The 25815-nt window shown below is 38.8% G+C and overlaps 3 protein-coding genes across 7 annotated transcripts; 2 read left to right on the top strand and 1 right to left on the bottom strand.

Annotated features, from left to right (window-relative positions):
- The first annotated feature begins 1992 nt into the window (after positions 1-1992).
- On the top strand, positions 1993-4273 carry pin4 (protein (peptidylprolyl cis/trans isomerase) NIMA-interacting, 4 (parvulin)). The gene is made up of 4 exons (XM_062425756.1): positions 1993-2119; positions 2326-2393; positions 3060-3179; positions 3956-4273. The coding sequence occupies exons 1-4, from the start codon at positions 2083-2085 to the stop codon at positions 4112-4114; spliced, it is 384 nt and encodes a 127-aa protein (XP_062281740.1). The 5' UTR covers positions 1993-2082; the 3' UTR covers positions 4115-4273.
- Positions 4274-6255: 1982 nt separating this feature from the next.
- faf2 (Fas associated factor family member 2) lies at positions 6256-14171 on the top strand. The gene is made up of 11 exons (XM_062426009.1): positions 6256-6364; positions 7217-7285; positions 7458-7592; positions 7916-7992; positions 8074-8212; positions 10251-10336; positions 10905-10996; positions 11539-11716; positions 12319-12490; positions 12589-12732; positions 12910-14171. Exons 1-11 carry the CDS (start codon positions 6302-6304, stop codon positions 13090-13092), a joined length of 1338 nt encoding a protein of 445 aa, XP_062281993.1. The 5' UTR covers positions 6256-6301; the 3' UTR covers positions 13093-14171.
- Positions 14172-14383: 212 nt separating this feature from the next.
- rnf44 (ring finger protein 44) lies at positions 14384-25171 on the bottom strand. Of its 5 annotated transcripts, none has more exons than XR_009925498.1 (12): positions 24894-25171; positions 22855-23047; positions 21966-22188; positions 21579-21746; positions 20966-21139; positions 20454-20615; positions 19282-19397; positions 19066-19153; positions 18596-18717; positions 18409-18508; positions 17377-18304; positions 14384-17134 (listed from the first exon to the last, which is right to left on the bottom strand). XR_009925498.1 is itself a non-coding variant. In XM_062426038.1 (11 exons), the coding sequence occupies exons 2-11, from the start codon at positions 22959-22961 to the stop codon at positions 18242-18244; spliced, it is 1323 nt and encodes a 440-aa protein (XP_062282022.1). In that variant the 5' UTR covers positions 22962-23047; positions 24763-25171; the 3' UTR covers positions 14384-18241. The 5 variants fall into 5 exon arrangements, 3 of the variants coding, with proteins under 3 accessions (XP_062282022.1, XP_062282021.1, XP_062282023.1); XR_009925497.1 differs by having other exon boundaries at positions 14384-17138; positions 17399-18304; XM_062426038.1 differs by having other exon boundaries at positions 14384-18304; positions 24763-25171.
- Positions 25172-25815: the final 644 nt, after the last annotated feature.

Raw genomic sequence — 25815 nt, 5'->3', positions numbered from 1 at the left:
CATTCCGTTAAGTGCCTTTTTTGTCCTTATATAACAATATTGTTCATTTTCACCTCTCTGACGGCTCTGAGCATCACATCTGGAGGAGTCTGACCGTTGTTTGTCTTCCTGACAAAGTTCCTGGTCATTTTGTTATCTTAAGGGAAGTGTACCGTACTCAAGCACGGTACACTTACACTCATACTAGCCAAATAATCCGGATTTTAGGGAGCAAAACGTGCTTGGGCACGGTACGATTGCCTAGTGTGAGTGCGCCCTTAAAAGAAAGAAAGAACTAGATATATGACACCATATATGTATATACCAACATGTCATGACAACCAACCCTGAAGAGAATGTGACAAACATCCCCAACTGGGATTTTTTGCTATCAGCATAGCTACCAAACATCTGTTTTGGCATAGCTAAGAAAAAACCTACCTAACTATCGCTCTCTCTTCATACTTTTTAATGGTAATAATTGTTTTATTGTAAACTCATTGTGTAAAAGCCCAGAAGAGAAACACTGAAGAGTTGCATATTTACATGTTCACATGAAAAACACTAAACGTCCTCTCACCTCAATTTCAAGCAGTTTACTCCAGAAATGACCTCTGAAGTAGCATATCACCTAAATTCTGAAACGTTCAGTACCAAAACTTTTTAACAGCGCCCTGTAGGGCCCGAGATCTGATGAATGTGACAACCAACCCCCGTTCTCCCCTACATATGTTTGGAGACTGTACACTGGATGGTGGTATGGACAATAGTTGTCTGCAACCTCCCAATATTTTCTCAAAGAAGAGGAAAGTATTCTATTCACATTTTCATTTTCTGCTTCAGGATGAGCTTAACAGAACAAAACAAAAACAGAAAGAAAGAAGAGAGAGATAAGATCAAGGAGTGGAAAAAGTAAAATATATACAAAAATACAATATAACTCTAATAATGAAAAAAGTTTCAGGGCATTCTTGTTACTAACACATTTTAGAGACTTACTTTTCACATAACTACTATTTCCCAAACTGATTTAAACTAGGTTTGGCTTTGAAGTATCTACCTTTATGGATTTTAAAAAAACATCCTCAATAACAACAAAACATTGAGAACAAAGTCAAGCTTCCCGTTTTCAACAAAAACACAACATTTTGATTGTCTGTCACTGTCAGGGGTGATAATCTCCTTGGACTGTAGCCAGCTCCTTATATCACCCCAGAAAGATTGATTCACATTCGATGAGATGTTTCTGCTGCTTATTTTCTTAACCTCTTCAGCTCCAAACTCCTAGAAAACACGTTTCCTTCTAACTGGGTTGGGATAACATTCTTTCAATAGAAAGTTTCTATTATTACATTTATTGTCACAAGAGTGTATCCCTTTAATACAAAGCTGCCTCGGCCCCAGAGAGATATTTGAGTACATGTTGTCTTCTTTATCCACTGACCTCAGAGAGACTGGTATGGCTTTTATAACTCTATTATAATATTTTGACATTGCAGATTGAATTTCTCATGGAAATCGTCAAGTTGTAACAAATTTCGATTATCAACCAAATGAGCAGCAGTCCAAAGTATGTACCTATCTATTGTTCAACACTGGTGTGTTCTGTGGTATAGAGTTGTTTATATAGTAATTTCCTATAGAGTTTGCTCATGGAAAGCAGAAAATGCAAGCGGCAATGAGCTACAATCAAAGTCACAACATAGTAAAAAGTCTATTCCACCTATTTTCTGAAAAATGAGATTGGGAGAATGGGGATAATAAACCAAAACACGTATCTATTCTTAATAAAAGAGTTTGACCATTTAAATTTCAAGGCGACATTCGTGATATCAAAGTTATGCACTGATTATTATTTCTCCATATGAATTTGAAGTGGATTGATGTATTGATTTTTATCATTTTTATAGGAACGCATCAATGGGAATAATCTGACAAACCGGACAATGCAGTAGTTGATTTACACCGACAGATGGCAGTAATGCAACATTAAGGATGTACGTTGCTTTTAACCACAAAGAAGAAGACTTTCCAAGCACACTTTTGCTTTGCTTATCATATTCATTGTTGCTTGAATTTCACTAACCTATACTTTCATCTAAAATGCCACCAAAGGGAAAAGGTGGTAAGGGGGGTAAAGGTCAGTGGTTTATTAGTTACTTACTGTCAGTGGTGTGTTGTGTACTTTTACCTTAAAGCCACATTTACTAGCTAGTAGCATACAGCTTTGTGCTTCATGATGTTTGCTCGCATGGTTTAAGTTTATGTTGTTTGTTACAATGTGACTGCTGCTCTTATTGGCCTCACGGTTGTTGTACCTGTGCTTGAATGTGTTGCTGCGTTTAGGAGGTGCTTCAGGAGGTGCAGACGCTGACAAGAAAGAAAAAGCACCTAAAGGAGGCACTGCTGTCAAGGTACACACACTAAAACCCTGGTGTATGCATTTCACTTTCTATTAATGCCAAACGACTACAGCTCTCCTCCTCTTCTAGTATCACAGAGTCAGTTTGAAGGAGAGGAGAAAGAGCTGGATGTGTTTGTGTGCCATAAGAGTTCAAGATATTAATGTTATCTCAATATCTATAGAAAATGTGGGGGAACAATAATGTGGGGGTGGAAATGAGTTAAGAGGTAATATAACCTCTATAATAGAATGAATCATTATAAATGAGAGATAAGCCATCTAAAAGGAGGCATAGTTTCCATGTACTACAATATTCAGTGTACAGCATTTGAAATGATTAAATCTAGAGATGTTCCGTCTTTATTACCAGCTCAATTTTATTTATTTTTAACAAATATTGCTCCTTTCTTCTTGAATCCTTACAATATTTTTGTAGGAAGTATTTCAAGCAGTTTGTCTTTTCTCCATAACTGGAAAAGTTACCACTAACATCTGCTTTGGATCACAAAAGAACAGCATGAATGAGTGTGGGAGGTTTTATCTGCTATTGCTATGCTTTATCTGTGTTTGTTAAGCATAAGGAATCCAGTCATGCTAAGTAGTTCTAGTTTGCATCTGAACCATTGTTTGTTCCAGGTATTTTCACTTTGCTTTTTGTGATCTGTGTTGTCCCCAGGTCCGACATATCCTCTGTGAAAAACATGGGAAATGTATGGAGGCAATGGAGAAACTGAAGGCTGGAGTCCGTTTCAGTGAAGTCGCCTCACAGTACAGTGAAGACAAAGCTAGACAAGGAGTAAGAACATTCATTCAAGTCATTTTCAACTACCTTACAGATTCAAATTATCCCATAATACTAACTGTATGGTTTAGATCAGTATTTTATTTCTAGTAATTAGCAATATATTATTTTCATTATTGATTGATCTGCTGAATATTCTCTCGATGTCAGAAATGTCAGAAACTACTTTAAAAATGTTTTTTTTATTTAACAACAGTCCACAAACTAAAGATGATCACTTTACTGTCACTTAAAACTTTAAAGCAGGGGGCTTTTTTATGATGGTGTACACTTGAATATACAGTGATAAATATGGGACAGATACAGGAAGTGTTAAATATAGATATGACCTACATGCCTATACGTCAGAGTCTGCATGGGTGATAAATCCCAGATTGATGATAAACGGGTCTTTACAGTTGATGATTTCTGCACGCCTCTTTATATTATTCAAGTCTGCGTCTCACCAAAACTCCTACACTGCTATATTCAGCTATCTCAGCTACTGGGAAACTACTTTGATGTTACTCAGGGACATCCCCTAATACTTGAGTTGTTGGTTTATTTACCGCAAAGTTTCTCATATCTGTGACCTACTGCCTGGTAACTGAAGCTGTGAAAGTAATTGTTTGTAAGTTCCTGCTTTGCTCATAGGTTTTTTTATATTCTTTCTGTATTTGGAATATATTCAAGCCTTTTTTTTTTTCTCATGTTCACTCACTTGCTTCTGACTCCGTATCAATTTTAGGTGCATACTATGTTTAGTTTTTTGACTGTTGTGTTCATAACAGGGTGATCTGGGCTGGATGACACGAGGGTCGATGGTCGGACCATTTCAGGATGCAGCATTTGCTTTGCCTATCAGTTCCATGGATAAACCTGTGTACACAGACCCTCCTGTCAAGACCAAATTTGGATACCACATCATTATGGTGGAGGGGAAAAAGTGACAAGGAGCGGCTCTACACTTGAAATGAGGACATTACAATTCTACAATGTGTTTTATTCTGAGACTGATGATTTCCTGATTTTACTCCCACAATGCAATGTTTGCTTTATATTTTGCTTAATGTTTAACAATAAGGAAATTAAATGATCCTGGTGGGGAATACTGTCAGCTTTGTCTTTGTTAAATGTACACTATCACACTGACAAGTCAACCTGAAGAGATATTTAACTTTTGCATTCACATAATTCACTGGATTTTCCTTTTCAGTTAAGGAATGGCATTGATATTGGCCTCATCAGGCCTGTGTGAAGGGGAGGTGTCTTAAATTACAGTGGTATATTTTTCTGAAATTCCACAAATGTAACCCATATTTTTAATACCTGCAAAACCAAAACTCCAAATGTGTAAATATAAATTACAAATGTACTTGTTGTTTATTCTGTATTCTGGGGATGATGAGTTACAATTAGCCGTTATTGGTTTATATTAGGCTTCAGCGGTCTGAGTTAGTATCATATCAAGTGGAGATATGTCACATTTACAGTCTTTTTAGCATCAAAAAAGGCTGTAATGTTAAAACACTTCTACTTGACTAAATTGTATAGCTGATACTACATATTAGCTTCAGATAAAATTTTCAGTGTATTGTTTATTATGGATGACTGTGTTTTGGCCTCTATCTTTTACATTGTAAGTGCATTATGAAGAAAAACAAGCTTCAGTGTTTATTTGGGCACCTGATTATTGTCACACACATAGACCTATGTATCTCTGTTCATAACGTACCTCAAAGATTTCTAAAATATCCTAAGAATATTTTAGTTTCCACACAAGCACAAGCGCAAGCAAGTATTGGTGGAAGATGTTTCATATCCATGTACTTCAGTGAAAGTAGCAATACTGCACCATGAAAACATTTTGAAAAGCAAATGTCCTGCATTATCTAAATTGATCTGAAGTATAGATTAAGTATAGAAGAATACAGAAAATATAGAAAAATAAATCAGTCAAAAAATATAACAAATTAGGTCAATGAGTCACATTGGTACCATTTGTACAATTATACAATTACATATTCAGGAGTTGTTCACTCCAGTCAGTTTATGTTTATTTTATGAATTTTTCTGTGAGATCAGTTTGTGTCTTTATATTTAAAAAATAGTTCCTCTTGTGTGACCATACAGTGAGCATTAAGAGTGCATCATTACAGATCCAAAACAGACGCTTACAATCCGTTTGTTAATATTCTCTGTGGTCACTAGTGGGGGCTGTTGTACTCCAAAAATATACATACATGTACACATATAAACATCCACACCTTTTTACTTACACCCATACATTTTGATTAATTACACGTTGTCGTGTTGAGGAGCCACTGTTTCCTCCAGTAACTGGAAAATGTGTCCATACATTGATTCAGGGAGAAAGTTAGCTTTTCCATGTTATGTATTTCTTTTATGATTCCTCTTTTGTTGGGGGCTCTTTAGATACCCACCTTTTTGTTATAACTTTTTTAAATGGCTGCCAACATTAATTCATTGTGGGTGTGATATTCCCAAGATATATTGTACAGAAAACATGTTTATTCTCAAACCCCATTATTAAATTAATGTGTTCTACTATTATCAGCCAGTAGGGTCGGATAGTGGGGTAGTCCCAGAAAATATGGAGGGTATTTCTGCCAGGGTATCTCCACACTCCCTCAAGCATTGTCTGAATCTTGGCTGATCTTTCTGAAGTTGTTTTATTTACAGAGGTGAAAAAAATGTCAGTGAAAGGTCACATTGTGTTAATGATGCAGTTTTATGGTCCTCAATTTCTCAACCTGTGTATGAATCACATACTTACGACCTGCAATTTATCTAAGAGAAAGGAGATAGGCTAGTGTTCCTTGACTTCAATACCTTTGTTTAATCTGTGCCTGTTGTATAAATCTCTAGTGACGTCCCTGCCCTAATGTACCAATGATACATTCATCTCCATCAATGATCTTTGTACATCTCTGGTTACAGCATGCGGACCATCATTATGGTAACTCAGATTGGTGAGCTGTAGTTCCTGTTGTGATGACTTCCAGACCACCAGGCGGCGGCAGCGCACAGAGCAGCCCGCAGAGCAGCGACCTCAGCCGGCATCAGGAACAGACGGTTGACGTTGCTACGCCTTGCTAGATGATTGGCGAGGTAAGATGGCGGCGCCAGAGGAACCAGAATTATCTCAGGCGCAGACTGAAAAACTCCTCCAATTCCAGGTAGACAGCGCAACTCAAACACTAACACGCTTTCTTTGAAACCTCATGTGTTAATGCGGTATAGTTGATGCTGAATGACCGCTCACAGGCGGAGCAGGGCGTGTTTAAACCCTTTCTGCATAGTCAACTCCGGTAACGTTTCCCGTCAACTTGAGTCACAGCTAGCGTTAGCACAGCTAGCTAACGTTAGCTGAGCCAGCTAACAAGTTAGCAGACTCTTAAGGGCCATGGGTGGATTTATATATATTTTACCGTCATTTGTATGTAATATATATTATGCAGCTTTATTAATCGACATCGTTTGTGCTGGATTTTCCATGTGAATACTGACTTTACTTAAACGTAGCTAACATCAGATTAACAGTTCACGTTAGCCGAGCTGTCACTGAAGTTTCGACAGCTCTGTATCGAACTAATTATTAGTTTTATGATAAGAAGATGCTTCTAACTCTCCCCCTTTTAAAATCTGTAGTCTGTTGCAGTTGTCTTAGTCCACATTTAGTAACAAATATTTAATCTAACCGTAAGAATCAGACGGTATTTTGGAGAGCTAACCGGCTAACCTTTAGCGTCATCCTGCTTCATGTTAACGGGGTTTTCTGTGTGCATGTTAATGTTGAGTTTGATAGCCGTATACTACTTATACATTTAAATGGTTGCTTATCAATTTATTTAATGAATTCATACCAGTTGTCAGTCAAGCCTGTGTATTTGTATATCATTATGAGGGTTTATATTGCTTATGAAGGACTTGACAGGGCAAAGTAATGTTAGCCCGTAAGAAAGCCGATGTTTAAAAAAATTTATCTGTTTGTTTAGGCCTTCATTGTGATTTATTTTCATGTCTCACAGGACCTGACTGGTTTGGAGTCAATGGACCAATGTCGTCGCACATTAGAGCAGCATAATTGGAACATAGAGGTAAAGTTACTGCACACATTACAGCAGTCACACAGGACTCGATATTTGCTTTTTTATGTTTACTTTTTTTATGCCTATACACATTCTGTGAACTTGATTGCCTCGCTTCACCTGTCATGTTTTGGTTAATTAAAAGACCTGAGTCTGATGGGATTAAATGTATTTGTTTCAGGCTGCAGTACAAGACAGACTTAATGAGCAGGAAGGAGTGCCCAGTGTGTTTAACCCTCCACCATCCAGACCATTACAAGTCAATACAGCAGACCATAGAGTATATAGTTACATCGTCTCAAGGCCACAACCCAGGGTAGGTCTGCAGGGTTTCATGTATGTGCTTTAGGATGATGTTGTTGAATACTGTCCCTGCACAGCAGAGGATATGGAGTTCCTGTTACAGTATTCTGCAGTACTATTATTAATGCTTGACTCACTGCCATATTATAGTTGGACTATATTTCTGTTAATGGTGTAGCTCGCTTATTGTTCTGACATAATACATTTGTTATTTGATTTTGCCTCACTTTTCAATGCACTTTGATTATGCAAAACATAAAAGAACGTCCCTCATATCTTGAGTTTGTATTCTGTTTTTTATACATGGGGATTTAATGTGTCTGCTTGGTTTTTCAGGGTTTACTAGGATGGAGTTACTACTTGATAATGCTACCTTTCAGATTTACATATTACACACTTCTGGACATATTCAGGTAATTAAAGCACATTGAGTTACACTTGCAGCTGCTAGATAGAGGACAGTAACTAATCCCCACGATGTGTTTTTATTCAAGGTTCGCCCTGCGGTTCATCAGGCCAGATCCTCGTGGTCGTGTGACAGACCCTGTTGGAGATGTTGTGTCCTTCATTCAAAGTTTTGAGGAGAAGTATGGACGGTCACACCCTGTGTTTTACCAGGGAACATACAGCCAGGTAAGTCCAGAGATACTGACTTTGAAAGCATGTTTGTTTGTTGTCATTAAAAGTCCAGATGAAAAAGCATTTTGAGAACATCTAACTTCTACATCATGACGTATTTCTGAGTGAAACAGGAAAGACTGGCAGTACAGGGATTTTTAATTTGAACGTTGAAAAAGGGTGCATGTCATAATGAATCTCAGCTCTGTGCCACTAAGAGATTGATTGATGCGAGGGTGTCATATAATTTGTTGAAATTGTTTGGATCAAACTACATACTTGCGTCATTTATTTAAAATATGACTATATTTGAAAAATACGAGTATATTTGGCACATACTTAATTATAATGCACAATATGGAAATATACTGTGGTCTAAAATGGTTAGAAAGGCATTTTTCATTTCATCTTGGTTTTAAAGTAAGTTTTTAACTTTGGGATATACTTACGTATTTTCCTTCTCTTAAGTTAAATGAGAAGATTGATACAGCTCTAGTCTTAAATCTGTGAAAGTTGGCATATTATACTCTTAATAATATATTATACTACTTCAATAACAGACTCTGAGGTCCCCAAAACATGTCTCTTAAGTTTTTTCTGAAAAAGCACTGAGATTATGCTTTCTTGCATAATTCTGTACCCCTGCGTTTCAGTCCTTCTTGATGGGCTGTTTCTGTGTCTGCAATTGAGAGCTGCTGCTGCTCATGGACAGGAGAGACGAGGGCTGTTGACAGTATTATATTCATAATTATTTGAAGTGCAACAGAGCTGCAGTAGCGTCACTAATACTAGTATAACAGTAACGCTTAGTAAGTCTGTGGACCAGAATGGATGCATTAGCCTTGGCTTGACTTTACACTCTCCCACAGAGGGCCACTACAGCTTTATGGTCTGGTCAAGTTAGCTGCTGGCTCCTAATCAATGCTACAGTGTTGGCAATCAAATGAATTCCTGCAGTTTGACCATTTCTTTTTCACACATGTTTTGCTACTTTCATGACATGTCTATCAAGTAAATTTACATCAGCAACACACTCAAACTGGTGAGAATCACGGAGCAGGCTAACGTGTAACAACAAAGTTAGCTAAGCTATCGCTGCAGTTAAAAAAGCAACATGAAATACAGTTACCAACATCCAACTCACTACTTTCGTTATTTAGTTGGCTTTCAATATGGCTTAATGTTTACACAGTGTCACTTGACTGTCCCTCAATATTACATTAGTCTAGCATCGCTACCTGTGACAGCTGCACGACATGCTAACGCCAAGTTAAACAGGCCAACCTGCTAAATAAACAGTAAAACAGCAGAAAACAGGACAAAACTTGACGCTTCCAAGTTTAAAGGCGGGTCACACAGAGCCGGTATCAATCCATCTCACACACACACACACACACACACACACACACACACACACACACACACACACACACACACACACACACACACACACACACACACACACACACACACACACACACACACACACACACACACACACACACACACAGTTTTCCAGTCGTTGTGGGGACATTTTAATCAAAAATGAGGTTCACCTATCAGATCTTCCATTCCTTTGATGATGGGAGAACATAAAGACTGCTGTGTTCGTTCTTGCAGCCAACAACAACTTTGATTCATTTCAAAACTTGATTAAGTCGCTTTCATTGGGCAAGGACGGTCAACAATCCCTTTATGACGTTATAAAGGGAGACAAATTTTGCACACATTCATTGAAAGATGGAACCGGAGAAAAAGAGAGAGAATAGTCTTTTCCCATAGTTTTGGTGGGTCTTTACACACAGTGGCGACACATTATGTTGGAAAAAAACATGAAAGTACATTTTGCATAATATGTGAGCTTTGAATTGAAACAAAGCCACGTCACTCTTTGTGCTCAGCTAAGCTATTCAAGCTCTAACTGTGGCTTCATATTTAATGTAAAATATAAGAATGGGATCGATCTTCTTCTCTCTACCAGAAGGTCAACAATCACATCCTTTAATACGTTAAACGTGCAGTAAGTTGCATTGCTTTTGTTTGTTTCACGTAGGCACTGAATGATGCCAAACGGGAGCTCCGCTACCTATTAGTGTACCTTCATGGGGAGGATCATCAAGACACTGACGAGTTTTGCCGGTATGTGACATGATTTCATAGCTACATCACCTGAGTGTCAGTCCTCAGTGAGTTATATAGTGCCCGTTGTTGCAGTGTGTCATGTAGTTGCTTGAAATAGTTTTGGCTGCTTGGTAGGGCTGGGAAATATTCTGAAATTATATCAATATCGTGATATGAGACAAGATATCGTCTTAGATTTTGGATATCGTAATATAGCGATATGTCATCAGAGTTGTCTTGTCCTGGTTTTAAATGCTGCATTACAGTAAAATATGTAATTTTCTGAACTTACCAGACTGTTCTAGCTGTCCACTTTTTTATTATCCACTTTACTGATGATTATTTATAAAAGATTTCATAGTATCAATATTTTGTGAAAGCATCGACAGTCATCTCTACAATATTGTTGTAATATCGATATCGAGGTATTAGGTCTAAAATATCGTGATATTTGATTTTGTCCATATCGCCCAGTCCTACTGCTTGGTCTTTGAACATAGGCTCCAGTTTAATATGACTCTCTATGTACTATGTATGTTAATGGTGATCCTGGTTAAGTGGTTTGTTTTGTTCTGTTACTTTATAGCTCCACGTTATGTACAGAAGAGGTCATAGCCTTCCTCAACACACGAATGCTCTTTTGGGCATGCTCAACCAGCAAGCCTGAGGGCTACAGAGGTATGCAGATTTATTCTTATGTTACCCACCATGTTAATCAGTAAAATTGGGTTGTTGTTATCATGATCACATTATATGGGCATAGAAGAGGTACAATTATTTAGCCATGCAGGTAGTTTTGGTTTTATATTCGTAGAGTTTGAGTCTGCTGAGACTTATATTGCCCCCTTAAAACAAAGGAGTCGAATGAAAATTATCTTTTTTTTGAGAAGCATACAAAAATTTAAACTGACAGCGAGTTCTGTGATTTATCTTCAGTAACCAGAAAAATCATACATGTTGAGTTTTTCTTAATCTGATCTTCTGATACTTTTAAATGCCATGAACAAAATGATATTCACCTCTGTTATTTGTTGGGCTGGCAATAGAAGTCTCAATGGAAAACAAACTATGGTTCCTACCATAAGTGGCAAATTGGACATGGTTTGTTTTGTGTGCTTTTTGAGTGAACTGACGTTCTAACTACAATCTGTACAAAATCTATAATAGCAGCATTGTTGACACTGTGACATTTGACTGTGTAATATTTGGGTGTGTTTCAGTGTCCCAAGCATTGCGGGAGAACACCTACCCGTTCCTGGCCATGATAATGCTGAAGGACCGCAAGATGACAGTGGTGGGCAGGCTTGAGGGTCTCATTCAGCCAGAGGACTTCATCAATCAGCTCACCTTCATCATGGATGCCAACCAAACATATCTGATGTCAGAGCGCCTTGAACGGTAAGGAGGCTCAACGAGTGACAGCCTAGTTTGTTTATGAGGCAGTTCAGTCAAATTTCAGTCTCAAACATGTCTCAATGAGAACCCGAATTTCTGCAGAAATTGCTTTTTCTGTGTCACTGAAATTTTACTAGAAGCTCTGCAACATGAATTTGGAAGAGTACTAGTAATTCACCATATTATTGTTTTTTAGAATGACCATGATTTGCCTGGAAATATTTTTGAAGGAGATGAAAAATGTCCCTTTTTAGTATCTTTTACTTGGTGTTCATAGTCATTTTGCTTGTCCTACTCGTGTGTTGGTGTTAAAAAGGTTGACTTGTTATTTTACTTTAATACAAAAGGCACTGCAGCGCTGAATAAAGTCTGGCTCTGCTAAAGAGGTCACTGAATCTCTACAGCGACAGGTCAGCAGTGTTTTAGATCCAAAATTAGTCAGTTGGTGTTGAAACAACACATCTTTATGCAGACTAGTTTCCAAATGATGGGTCTTATCCTTACTCATTTAAAGGAGATGTGTGTGTAAATGTTCTCAAGTAAAGCCACACTCTGATACCTGATTAGTTTCATGTTGTAAGTACTGATGAATGCTTTTGTTTCAGGGAGGAGAGGAGCCAGACCCAAGTGCTAAGACAGCAGCAGGATGAGGCTTACCTGGCCTCCCTCCGTGCTGACCAGGAGAAGGAGCGAAAGAAAAGAGAGGAGCAGGAGCAGCAGAGGCAAGAGGAGGAGAAAGTCCGACAGAGCGCTCTCGCTGAGGAGCGGAGACGACGAGTGAGTTGTATTGCCCATCAAATTCATGACAGTCTACACACAGAGACCTTCATTTACCAGTTCTTTTCATGTCGCTTTTTAATGTTGTGTTACTCCAGACACTTGAAGAGGAGAAGGAGAGGAAGTCAGAATGTCTTCCCCCAGAGCCGCCTTCAGATGATCCAGAAAGTGTCAAAATAGTGTTTAAGCTGCCTAATGATACACGAGTAGAGAGACGATTCCTCTTCGGGCAGTCTCTGACGGTGAGTACACACCTGGTGATAATCTGATCCAGTGGTTTAAAAGTTAAAATGTATTTTAATCCACGGGTGTCGAACCCTGTCCCAGCACTGTCAAACCACAACGGTGTTTTTTCGGTATCTTTTAAAATTCCACTTGTAGGTATTTGCTCATTCACATGCCTAATTCTTCTTTCACAGGTAATATACGACTTCCTTTTCTCTTTGAAAGAAACCCCAGAGAAGTTTGAGATAGTTACAAACTTCCCTCGCCGAGTCTTGCCCTGCCTTCCGACTGAAGAGCAGCCCAACCCTCCCACACTGAAAGAGGCGGGACTCAGCCGCTCCGAGGTCCTTTTTGTTCAAGATCTTACGGACGATTAATAGATGACATACCTCCTCTATGTGGAAACATTTTCCTTCAATACCCAACCACAACATTTCCCTTCCCCTTTTTCTTCTTTTGTTAAATGGCCATTATGCACAAGGGATCATTGAAATAAAATCCTAACCTGGAAAAGTTTAAACCACCCTGCATCCAGTCCTTGTTTGGTTGTGTTTACAGGGTTCCCAATAGCCTGGAAAGTCTTGAATGTTATCACATATAGTCCTTCCTTGAACTCGTATTTGTATCCATGCAGACAAAGAAGTTTGTTTTCCATTATCTCTGTACTATTTACCAGTCAGTTCTTGTCCGTTATCACCAGTAACTGCTGAAGCATTGATTTAATCAACTGAAATGTCCTGAAACGGTAGCATAGCTTTGTGCTAAACCAGAATCATATCCCAAATTCATGTCTGGGCAACTGAGGAAGGCAGGTTATATTAATACCTACTGATACACACAGGATGGAGCATGGATAAGTATGGATTACTATGTTAGTGGGAATGCCTTGGCCATTTTTTTTTTATTGTAATGTCAGAGACTTCATGTTTGATCCATTTGTCCTAATTCAGCACTTTTTGCCTTAAGTTTACACATGCTTTCTCCACAGTGACTGACAAGCACAGAACTGCTGGTCTAAGTTTGGTTTGGTACTGCTGTGATTGTTAATCCATGTTGCGTGGAGAGCAAATGTACTACTTCAGGGAGCAGGTTGGTGGATTTGGACATAAAGGAAATATGGGAACCCTGTTTTAAATGAGCCATGACCTGTACATAAGTTAGATATTTAAAAACCCAAATTTACCATACTTTTTTTTCTTTTTTTGACTCATCTGTCATTAAATGACCAAATGCAGGTTGGTTACTATGTAAAGCAGACTGCCTCAAGCTCATGAAATAAAAAAAAGAAGAAAAAACAATATTTAACACTGGCCACAGCTTTTACATGTGGCTTAATCTAGTATAGTACGAGTCTGCTCATAGTGTGCCTGTGGTTACTCATAGATGACTGTTCTGCCTGTAACATCTAAATGGGCTCATGTAAAGATGTAATTTTCCAACTATAAATTAAAAACATTTTAAAAACGTGAGTTCACTGAGAATGTATAACACTTTACTGTGCTAACAAGGTGTGTCAGAAGCAGCTGTTTTCTGTGCCGAGATGATGAGTGTCATTATTTTATGCACTGCATTTTTAACCTTTCAGTGGCTAAAGATGTAAGACGAGTTTGATATTGGTATACATCATACATTTATTAGTGAACAACCCTCTCAAATCAGCCACAACAATTAAAAAAAAATATGATTGCACTACTTGGTAAAGCATAACTAGCAACTTTCATTTAAAAAAAGTACAAATCTTAAAAATTTCAAACAGTATACAGATGTATATATAATACACTAACTAGTTATGTTAAATGCTACAAACAATATGATTCCAATGGAATGAAAAATTATAACATTAATAAGAACCATTTCCTATATATAATATATATTAGTTGTTTTCTCCCCCCACCCTCCCCAATACAAACATGGAAAAAATGAGGTAACTGTAAATGTGCAAGTACCAAAGCAAAATATCTGCCTAACACAGAACACATGCCCCTGGCTCTGTTGGCGGGTGGGTAGTCTGGTGTTCAGGCAAAGACCCCTCGAGGCCAGGGAGAGTAAGAACAGTAAACCGCTATCCCACCACAGCAAAAATCATTGGTAAACAATAAATGGCATCTACTGAGCAATCAATCACAAATCCTAAATAAATTTTAGCTGCTTATTGGAACACATTTTTGCACCACACAAGCTGTGAGATTATTTAATAACTCTTAACAGAAAGACTACAAGACTCTATTCTTAGTTGTCTTTATAAAATTACCTCATTACCTATGCCTTAATGGGAGGTTCTCTTTTTATTTAATAGGGTAGCTGGATATTGTCAATTAAATATTTACTCAAAAAAGAATAGTGCTAACATTAACATGAATTAAAGGTATCTATATGTGAACAATACATTTTAAGAAATTGATACACAGAGCAAGAGCCTGATAGGCAGGTACAGTACTACATTGAAATAAGTATGACAACACTTTCATTTTTTAAAATCCCTTAAACTATATTGATTTTCACTGACATTGTTCAGGGGTATTAGTATAACATGCTTTAAGAATACATGGGATCCATGACAAACTATTGCATTCACGCATGTGAGTTTTCATACCTAAAAGCAGAACATCTAGCACCTTTTCACTATGGCTTTTGATAAACTACAGTAGTCTCGGAGCATGTAATTTTCAGTCGTTAGGGCAATAACAGTAACACAATGTATGTAAGAATTTCTGGATTCAAGACCAGTTTTTTTCTCTCTCTTCTATAAAATGAAGTTAGCGCAATAAAATCTTGTAGTCATTCAGTTCTATTACAAATGTGTGCAGTACAATGCATGGCAGTTATCAGCTGAGCGTTAAGATCCAAACCCCCAGAACCCAAAGCCAACTAGAGCTAAAAATCAGTTGGGATCTGGTTGACAAGCATGCATATTGTGCACCGTTAAATATGTCCCCACCAGATTTTTGAGATATCCTCCACTATAACACAGTTTTTTTTTTTTTTTAAGTCATGCAAACACCTTTGAAGTAGATTTGGAATTAGGTGGGATAGTGCGCACCGTGGCACATTAAGAAATGAACCGCTATGTCTGAACATATGGTTTGAGTACAAGAACAAAAGTCAAACAGGTTGGAATAATACACTTTGTAATGAGTTGCAGTGTACATTGCCTCTTTTCAGTGAATAACATATTTAGTGATTTTTTTCTTGCATGCCTGTCTTTAAATGATGTAATATCTACTATTTCAGACAAAACAGAATATTATAATTGATTACATTAAATCATTTATGGTCTGAGGAAAACGACCAAACTAAATTCAGATATACCCTTTTCATGGCATCCTTTCCATTTGAACTGGACTGTTGTCCTTTATTTTTATATACTGAGAGGCCCTGAGTGATTTTTTTTTTTTAAACTTACAATATATGCCAGCGAATAGATATGTATACACATAGGTTAATTCTCAAAGCTGTGGGTTTAACTCATTAAATGGCTTCTTTTTTTCTCTTGAAGGTGGCACACACGTCAAAGACTCACATTTACTTAAGACACAAAAGTAAAGAAAAAGGCAAGATCCCTTTACACATAAAAGCAAAGGTTACAACTGCCAGTTAGTGCTTACTGGGGCAGTTAAGAGACAAGAGTGAATCCAAAGCAAAACTTCATTAGTCGCTCTTTTCCCTCCCACCCCAAATGTATCCTGTTTTTTTCTCTCTTTTTTTTCTGTGTGTGTGTGTGTGTGAACACAAGCAGGGAACTAGAAGTCTAACAGTGTTTCTACACTACTGAACACTCCCGCTCTGTGTCATTTGAACCCCGTCCTGATCACTTTGGGATACAGACAGCTGGCGTAACGTAGCGGAGTGACACCAGTGACTTCTACAAGGGTTTTCAACATTCTTCTGTCTTCAAACGTTCTAAAAGCATTCACACTGAAGCTATACATACAGTTGCTCTTTTACAACACCATTACCATGGCCTAAGACGGTGACCTGACCAAGTGACCAGAATATAACACATACCATACACAAACATTGTTAGTGCTCCCACTGTTTCCTTCAATGTATTTTCTCTAGAAGATAAAACCAATAAATAAACCTTTTAAAAATGGTATACTTTTAAAACAAGTGAAAATGACAAAGTATTTTCAGGATTAGTAATAGGTTTGTGCTTGTCAAGGTCATAAGAAGGCAGATCTGAAATCTTGAACAGTAGGCTATATCTGTATATTGGATTTGGCTCACAAACAAAGAAATAAAAAGCCCAGTCTTCCTAAAAGGGGAAGAAAATGTTCGTTTAAAACTCGCCACTCACTGCACATATTGCTTTCTGCACAGGCCTCCAGAGCTATATGACAGCAGCATAGATTTCCGACGAGGACTCCATTCCTTTAACGCAGTCGGGATGGAACCACATGCTAGTCTTCCCTCACGGTGCTTTCTGAATAAGCAAGCAGTTCTTTTAGTATGCTTCTTTGTTTCTTCTTTTTCTTAAATGTGATAATTTTGGTGGCAATGCTTGATTAAAATATTGCTGAATCAACTGAATCAACAGTTCATGCAAATTCTAGCATGCTGCCCTGTATCCAGTGGTTACACAATGCATTGGCTCTGTGAACAGGACAAACACACGCACACGCACGCACACACACACTCAATATGCACACACGCATACACACTTGCCAGAGGAACAATGCTCACGTGGAGGATGGATGTAGCACTTGTGCAGTTATGCCGGATGACCTCAAAAAGGACGCAGTCCATTAATCCAAGACTGCTTTTTTACAGATGTGTGTTCCAGAGTGGATTATCTGGGGTTGAGGATACCCCACAGTTGCATGTCCCATCACTTGCAGTCCATAACCTCAGGCTTAACAGAATCTGCATTTAACCACAGCAAGTCACACTTTCACAATAGCATTGGCAAATCTAAAACAAATAAGGGATAAAACTGTTGAAATGATCAATACATTATTGCAGAACATACATTATTAACAAGTCAGTTTGCCCAACACCTACACAAACATGCATCTATGATGGTCAGGCGTCGCCTCCAAACACAGATACCCATGTTGAAGTACTCCTATTATTTTTCTGCTAATTGCACAAGGTGTCCAGCCTATCATCCTCCAGGCTCCTGACTCACTTCTTCCAATGCAGGACTCCCACTAGTCATGAACACCACAACCAAATCCACTAAATAAAAATGAAACCCTGTAAACAAAAGCAGCAAATAATGCATTGTAGGGAAAATCTTTGGAATCTGCGACGAGGGGGCAGAGAAAGAACTGGCTGGCGATCCCAGAACTCTGGCTATAGGCTGCAATAGGCAGTGGGTTTCATGTGACTCGGACAATGAAGCACAGCAGAGGTACAACAGGCTCCAGAAACAAATCCTGGATTGCTTATTATTTAGGAAGGGGCAGGAGTAGTGGGTTGGTAAGCTATATTTACTGGAGGACGCAGGTTAGGTGGCAGGTATCCCCAGCTTTGGGACAAACTCTGGTGTGTGCAGCTTTCCAGTTCAGCACTTAGAGACAGTTCTCACTCCACCTCCCGGTGTACATCCGAGGCATCGGCTCGGCAGATGGGACAAGTGCGATTGGTCTGGAAGTCAAGCGGAAACGACACTTTTAAAGTATGGCGACATTAAGCACTATGTATTAAAGGGCTCTGTGGTGACGTCACTGTTAAAACTTGCATCAACTTACCTTTAACCATTTATCCACACACTTAGCGTGGAATTCGTGGTTACAAGGTAATACCCGAAGTAGCTGCCTACACTCAAAGTCACTAAAGCACACAACACACCTGAGGAGAAGAAAAGGAGGCGTTACCAGGATGTAGATACATCTATATGGAAGGATTATGTGCTGTAAAGTGAAGGTAAAGGCTCACAGCGTTTGTTCAGATAGATGATTCTCTGAGTTGAATCTATAGGACGGAAGTTGCTCTATATCAGCCTTAGTGAGTCCACGGGGTTTTGCTTCACCCAACCTCTCTGCCAGATTCAGTAATGCCTACGGAGAGAGGGAGAGACAGGACACGGTTGATGATGTTTTAGTTCCACTAGGACATTGAATTTCTGGCCACATATTTTTTAAATGAGAACTTCATTGTATAAAGAGCTGCCACAGTAAAGATTTATTTTCCTTACCGCATAAATTTGCAAAGCCATTCAAACTGTCGCTGTAACTACCATAAAAAATAATTTAAACTTCAGATGTTATAAAATAATTGGTTCCTCAATACCTTATTGGCCTGAATATAAAGGTGACCATGATTATAAGATGCCCCCCGCTACACTTATACATAATTCTGCAAGATCAGAATTCATGTACAATACACAGTGTAGTTTTTTCACTGACCTCATAGTTCTCCATCTCCACATCATCCACATCCAGGTCTAGACTGATGGCTGGGCCAACTGCTGTTGGAGGCACAGGAAGCATTGACCTAAGCAGAGAGAGAAAACCTGCTGAGAAAACTTAAATACAATCACTGCATCGTAACTGTGCTCATTAGCAGCACAGGCTCTGCAACTATCAGAACTGACTGGCAATGAACGCGCTGCATGTACTCACAGGAAGTAAGGGAGGAAGCCTGGGTAGTAAGATGGGGGGGGTGGAGGAGGGGGGAGAGGTTGCTGTAACCGGTATCTTTGTCCACTCACTCGCCGGGGCAGCATGTGGGGATATGGCTGAAGAGAAACAAAACAAAAAGCATGGAATCATGTAAAGTCTGTGATTACAGTTTACTATCTTATTTTGTTGAAATGTGTGACGGCTTTAGGAAATAAGGACAAGCTGAAAAAGTTTTTAAAAAACAAACAAACAAAAAACAAGCACGTGCAAAAAGTGTTTTTCAGTAATTTGACAGTGTCAAATTAAATCAGAACACTTGTTTCTTAATTGTTCCAGTAATTATAGTTATACACCTTTTAAATAACAGACATTTCAACTTGCCATAAAAGGAAAAGCACAGGTGGACATAATTACAACATTAATGATCCAGTCAAGTCAATACAGCAACGCAGCAATTAATGTTATTGGTGTTTGACAGGTACACATTTCCACTGTGAAAAGATCTATTTAACTTTTAAAAAAAAAAAGTTTTCTCAGTATTTTATCCCGACAGTGGCCGCCAGTTTCTGAGCCACTGGATCACACACCCGTCTAAGGACGTGTGGTGATGGAGCTTTTGAGGCTGTAGCACCAAAACTCTGGGATACTTTTTATGTTTTCTCTTGTAAAGCACTTTGTGACCTCCGTCTGTGAGAAGTGCTATATAAATACATTTTGTTATTATTATTATGATTATTATTATTATCATCATCATCATGTCATTAGGGCTGGACAATATATCAATAGTATATCAATATACTAGATATCATCTTATCGATATCAGATTTTGATCAGCAGAAGTGTCTTTTCCTGGTTTTAAAGGCTGCATTACAGTAAAGACATTTAATTTTCTGAACTTACTGAACTGTTTTAGCTGTTCTATTATTTGCCTTTACCCACTTTCTCCATAATATCCACATTACTGATTATTTATCAAAAATCACATTGTGTAAATATTTTACCAAAGCACCAATAGTCATCCCTACAATATTGTCAAAATACTGATATTATGATATTTGATTTTGTCCATATCGCCCAGTCCTACATGTCAGGATCAAATAAATAAATAAGTCACACATGCAGTTTTATTTTCTCTGGGAGATAAAAGGTATTTGTCTCAGAGGCTGCCTTACCACTCCGAAGGAAAGCTCCTGATGCAGAGGCTCTTGAGGAAGATACTGTAGGGGCAAAGAAGGAGGCAGCGCTGGTGGGTGATGAGACGGAGGGTAGGAGAAAGTCCCTAATGGGTGCTGGTCCCCTCTTAGGTCAACTTCATTCTCTACCCTCTGTAGAGGCTGAGAGGAGAAAGAAAAAGGTTGCTATTTGACTAGACGTGTGTGTGTGTGTGTGTGAAAACAGACAATATAATGATTACATTTTGCATCCTCTGTGGTAGGGCTGGGCAATAAATCGATATTATATTGATACTGTGATATTTTATAGATATCGTCTTACATTTTGAATATTGTAATATGGTGATATTACTATGTTGTCTTTTCCTGCATTACAGTAAAAGTGTGATTTTCTGAGCTTGATAAAGGTATTTGGTCATAAACATTGTGATATTTGATTCTGCCCTTATCGCCCAGCCCCACTCTGTGGTGTGTTTTCATTGATAAACATGTAGAAACTGTAGACTACTAACCATGCGTGGGTGCTGAGGCTGTAAAGGGACAAACTGGCTCAAAGGAGTAAGGTGCGGCGGCTGGTGGGGGGGTACAGATGGGGTCGGGTGCAATACAAAATGTTCGCTGGAGATCAGGGGTGGAAAGGCTTGATAAGACACTGGCATATGCTGCATGGTACATGCCTGTATAAGCTGAGAAGAGAAGAAGCACAGAAAGAGACACATAAATAAGTCAGTGTTGCTTTTAAACTCACTTTGAAACAGCCTCTGCCTAACCAAAGCACATTTGCTCCTCATGTTCACAGTAAGCCAGTTATAAAATTAAAGCATGTTGTAAGCATGTGAACAGAAGCGATGCATTACATGAAACAGCACTAACAATATTGCCGCAACACCAGACTTAATAAAACAATTGTCAGATATGTTCCAGCAACATCACACATCAATCTGAAGTCTAATTTAACTCCACAAATGAACTAAAATGTACAACAGAATCATATGAAGTGTGCTACCATCAAGACAGTAACAGCAGCAGCTTATTTGTTAGTCATGAACAGTGACAGATTGCATGGCTGGTATGGTGTGCTACATGGATGCCACTGACATTTGGGCTCTTCCTTTTCAAACTCACAGGAGGAGGAAGGCAGCAGAGCAGAGAGAGCTGTCCGCTGAACATTACCGAGCATGCTGGGAGCTGCTGAGTGTTGCACCCTGGCAGGGGCTGCCCGGTGTGGATAGGAAATCCGTGGGTCGTCACCGTCGTAACAGTGTATGATATTGGAACCGATCCCTGGTGCATCTTTTGAGAAGAGAAGTGGGGGGAGATGGGGTGACTCCACAATCTGCCTCAAACATTAGCCTGTTTGCCAAATACTATTCATCATACAGCGCTTAAAGACCACTCTGCATGTATCATAATAAAGTTATGCGTTATTTACATTTGGGAAAAACTGATAAATCAGATTTAATCAATGTTATAGCTTCACTTGAACACGTCCAGTTGTTGTTGTTCTGTTACCTGGTCGTGTAGATCCACCATGATGGGGCTCTGCTGAGGCATGTGAGCAGCAGGGTGAAGCATGCGTGGTGGTGTGCTGGTGTGGCTATATTGTCTGGACTCATCTAAAGGAACCTGTTGGTGATGTTGGGAGAAAAGCAGATGATGGAAGTTCTCATCCTGGACCAGAGAAGTGTGCAGTACAGGTCTGTCTCGTCTCCCCCACTGGCGTCTCACTGGTGGGCTGGAAGAGCATAAAATATATATTTGCCACATATATTTCAATAAATTATCCTACATTAACAGGCCTTTATGTGGTATGAATTATTCAATAGAAGACGCAGGTGTACGACTGCCTTTCCACATAGCTCATTTAAATGTATTTAGCTAAACATTCCTGTAGTCAGTTTAGTCAATTAGCACTTACAAACTGACTAAAATCACAACAACTGCTCAGTAACACAATTCTCGCCCTGTTAACAGTACGGATATATCATTCTGGTAAATTTATAAAATAACCACTCCTGGGGTGTTCAGTTTAATGCCGTACTGTTGATCTATTATCAGTGTTTGTTTAAAATATGTGGTCTATGATCCTGTCAAAATATAATTATAATACATGTCACATTCGCAAGCAAGAAAATCTGTATGTGTAACGGTCCATCTGTCAGTTGTAACAAGCGTTTTCTTTTTTAATTTACTTTCAGGGAAAAAAAAGAGAGAAAAGGTGTAGATTAGGTTTTTTTTTTGCCTGTGGGTAAGGAAACATGAGTCACACACGATGACATTTGTTTGATGTTGAAAGCATCCAACGCTTGGTTTGAATACTTTTTAAAATTATCTACAGTGTAAAATTATCCAAAGCTATCTCTAAATGATTTGAGGAAAGACAGAAAAAGAGAGTTTTTACCTTCTCCTGAGATGCACTGGAGCGTTACAGGGCTCTCCAAGGAACCTCCTCGGGTTTAAGGGGGCTGTTGGTGGCAGCCTATTTACTGCTATTTCCCATGGTCGCATTGGTGACGTCGTGCAGACGAGTCACACTCCGGGAAAGGAAACCGTACAGCGGAGGCACTTATATGTTGCCTCTGATTGTCTTAACACTGCAAAGACACACAAATTGACCAATTAAGAATACTGCTTCTTATATTTTGTCCATCAAAACTGCGCACACAATCTAGCCTTTATGGAAAGTCAAGAGGTAAAAAATAAAAATCACGGTGACTAGTTCTACTATCTCTTTCCAAAAATGATCTACCTGATTCCCTCATCGCATGTGTTACACCACACACCCAAAAACTAGATATAAGACAGAATTATGTACTATAAACTGATTAAATGGGGTTTGAAGTAATAACATTAAATTGTTGGTCATTTCTGATGAGCACTCTAGGTTTGCAGACAAAACTTGGGTAACAACTCCTTTAATTTACAGTTTAGGTTAAATCTTACCCTGTCAATTTTAAAGATAAACAATGCTGTATATTCACTAAATTAAAAAAATTATTTCAGAAACGTTTGTGACTTTATATTTTAATGGAGCATATATGTAGCAAACAGATATCAGGTATGGTTTGTTCACAGAATAATTTATGTCAAAACACTGTATTTCTGTTTCACTAACCTTCCTTCTCTGGTAAATTACTTTGTCTGTGTTTTGAACATAGTGTAGGTCTGAAGGACCAATTCACTCCAGTTTCTAGATGTATATTAATGGTGAACACTACACTAACTAAGCTAAATGCTTAAATATACTTTCATTAGTTCTTTATGTACCAAACTGTCTTCATACTTGACCCCTGTGCCATAAACTGGTTGGATGTGCATATCCTGTCCATAGTGTATATACTACTATTTTTAATAGTACAGCTATTCTTAACTTTTATACCGTTTTTACTTTTTACTTAACTTTATGCTGAACCTTCTTACTTTATTTGGTCTTAAATTGCACTGAATCTGAAAGGTACTACCCCAATTTCTTTGTACTTGTACAATGACAATAAAGCCATTCTGATGATAAATAGAAAATACACAAGAAAAGTATGTGTACATGGTTAAAATACACAACTGTTAGACATAGCAATATGTTGACTGCTACAGGTGACTAATTAACATCTTGGCATCTTCTTATAAGATTCATGTTTTTTCCAATGAAGTGAAAAGTCACAAACGTATTCTAGTTACCTCATGTATATACCTTCGTTGTATTTTAGTTTTAGGGTATAAAATACGTGTGTACAGTTTGACCAAAATGCTCAAACACAGTGTACTCAAAAGTGTTTGAGTGGCAGTGTAATTAATGCAGTGTATGGTAAGGGACAGCATAAATAGGGGTCGCTGTAGCCTGCCTGAACACAAACATGGAAAGCCATGTGCTCAAAAGACAAAGCAACAACAAAAGATGTTGAAGGCAAGCAGGACCTCTCGTTACCATACAACTCAGGAGGCCTCTGTGTCCTAACGCTGTTTCTTATTAACATTATGCAAAGCCCTGAACACATCACTGCATGCACGAGAAACAGTATCGTGGTAGTAGATGCTGGTTCCTTGTTGTTGAGGCTAAATCAACGTCCGCTGTTGAAGGAGAGCAGCTACATTTAGCCACGCTAGGCTAATGCTTTGTCCAACAGAACAGGACTCCACAGCTGCAGACAGACGCTGTTAGCGAGCCATCGTGTTGATACACAGTCGAGACATTTGCTGAATAATTGCAAAATATTCAAAGCACGCAGCTCACATGCTAACTAGACACGCGCTGTGTGGACAGGTTTAGCTCGCAAGTGTGAGTTGTCCAACAACAACATAGCCCACAGCTTACTTTCTTAGCTAGTTTGCTTGCTCGGTGAGAAGTGGGAGGATGGCAGGTGTTTGAGCTTCCGAAATGCCGTGTCCCATCAAGTGATCCTCACATGTAACCGACCACCGCCACCCGACACAAACTAACGTTACCTGACAATCAACCGACTGCTGTTTCCTCCCGACAGATTTCTCACAATGTCCCCGACAGAGCTGCTGTTAGCCTGCTAACGCTAGTCAGCTAACACACGATTCCAGCTGGTGCATAGGACCAAGGAGGCTCTTCCAGAGGCTGCTGAGCGGACCTGTCCGTTAACGGCGGCGTTTATCGGAGCAGGTTATTCCGTTAAACGTGTGGAATGGTAACGTTAGCAACCAGCAATAGAACACATTCCTTGGCGCGTGTATGTTCCTTGAAATGCATTGTTATGACGAAGCCCCGCCTCCGTCTCTGAGTAGCCAATCAGCGTGCAGCAAACACAGACAGCAGACAGCCAGACAATGACAACAATGTATCAAAACAAGCAGCTTGTTACTTGTAGTTTATAAACAAAAAGCTTCCTGAGAGGCCCAAAAACATTATTATAAAGATACCCTCCAGACAATCTTCTTTGAACAATAATGTGTGTCTAATTCTGTCTTTTTTTTTTCCTACAAAAAAGTTCAGTTGCCTCCTTAAAAAAGATATCTCCTACTTCACTGTAAAATCTATTCTCAGTGTACATGTATGTGCACAGCAGGCTACATAGCTGTGTATGTAAATTGAATACTGGACCACGATTTGTTTTCAAACTATTTGTGATGTCACAAATCCTGTTCATAGACCACTGCTTGAACTTAAATGAGCATAGAAAAATGCTGTGCTTTTAGCTGATCAATGTGGTAACAGCCTTCTAGTGTCAAACTCTACACATACATAAGTGACTCTTAAATATTCAATGGTAGGAAAAAGAAGAAAACATTTTTTTAGTGGCAGGGGACTTTAATTATGATCCAATGAGAGAGGGGGAAAGTAGGGCTATTGTGTCTGTATCTTGCTATCTCTAGACAGCAATACAGTGCTTTTTACGGTAAT

Source organism: Scomber scombrus, chromosome 9 (assembly GCF_963691925.1).
Source record: "Scomber scombrus chromosome 9, fScoSco1.1, whole genome shotgun sequence".
In the NCBI taxonomy this organism is placed as follows: domain Eukaryota; kingdom Metazoa; phylum Chordata; class Actinopteri; order Scombriformes; family Scombridae; genus Scomber; species Scomber scombrus.
The sequence above is the reverse complement of the archived record's forward strand: the minus strand, read 5'-3'. Positions and strand labels throughout refer to the sequence as shown.

Coding starts and splice junctions, on each gene's coding strand:
- pin4 (XM_062425756.1), top strand. CDS start 2,083: ATGCCACCAAAGGGAAAAGGTGGTAAGGGGGGTAAAG. Junction 2,394..3,059: donor AAGGAGGCACTGCTGTCAAG/GTACACACACTA, acceptor TGTTGTCCCCAG/GTCCGACATATCCTCTGTGA. Junction 3,180..3,955: donor AAGACAAAGCTAGACAAGGA/GTAAGAACATTC, acceptor TGTTCATAACAG/GGTGATCTGGGCTGGATGAC.
- faf2 (XM_062426009.1), top strand. CDS start 6,302: ATGGCGGCGCCAGAGGAACCAGAATTATCTCAGGCGCAGACTGAAAAA. Junction 7,593..7,915: donor TCTCAAGGCCACAACCCAGG/GTAGGTCTGCAG, acceptor TTGGTTTTTCAG/GGTTTACTAGGATGGAGTTA. Junction 7,993..8,073: donor ACACTTCTGGACATATTCAG/GTAATTAAAGCA, acceptor TTTTTATTCAAG/GTTCGCCCTGCGGTTCATCA.
- rnf44 (XM_062426038.1), bottom strand. CDS start 22,961: ATGCGACCATGGGAAATAGCAGTAAATAGGCTGCCACCAACAGCCCCC. Junction 19,398..20,453: donor AGGAGCTTTCCTTCGGAGTG/GTAAGGCAGCCT, acceptor GTTTCTCTTCAG/CCATATCCCCACATGCTGCC. Junction 19,154..19,281: donor GGCTTCCTCCCTTACTTCCT/GTGAGTACATGC, acceptor CTCTCTGCTTAG/GTCAATGCTTCCTGTGCCTC.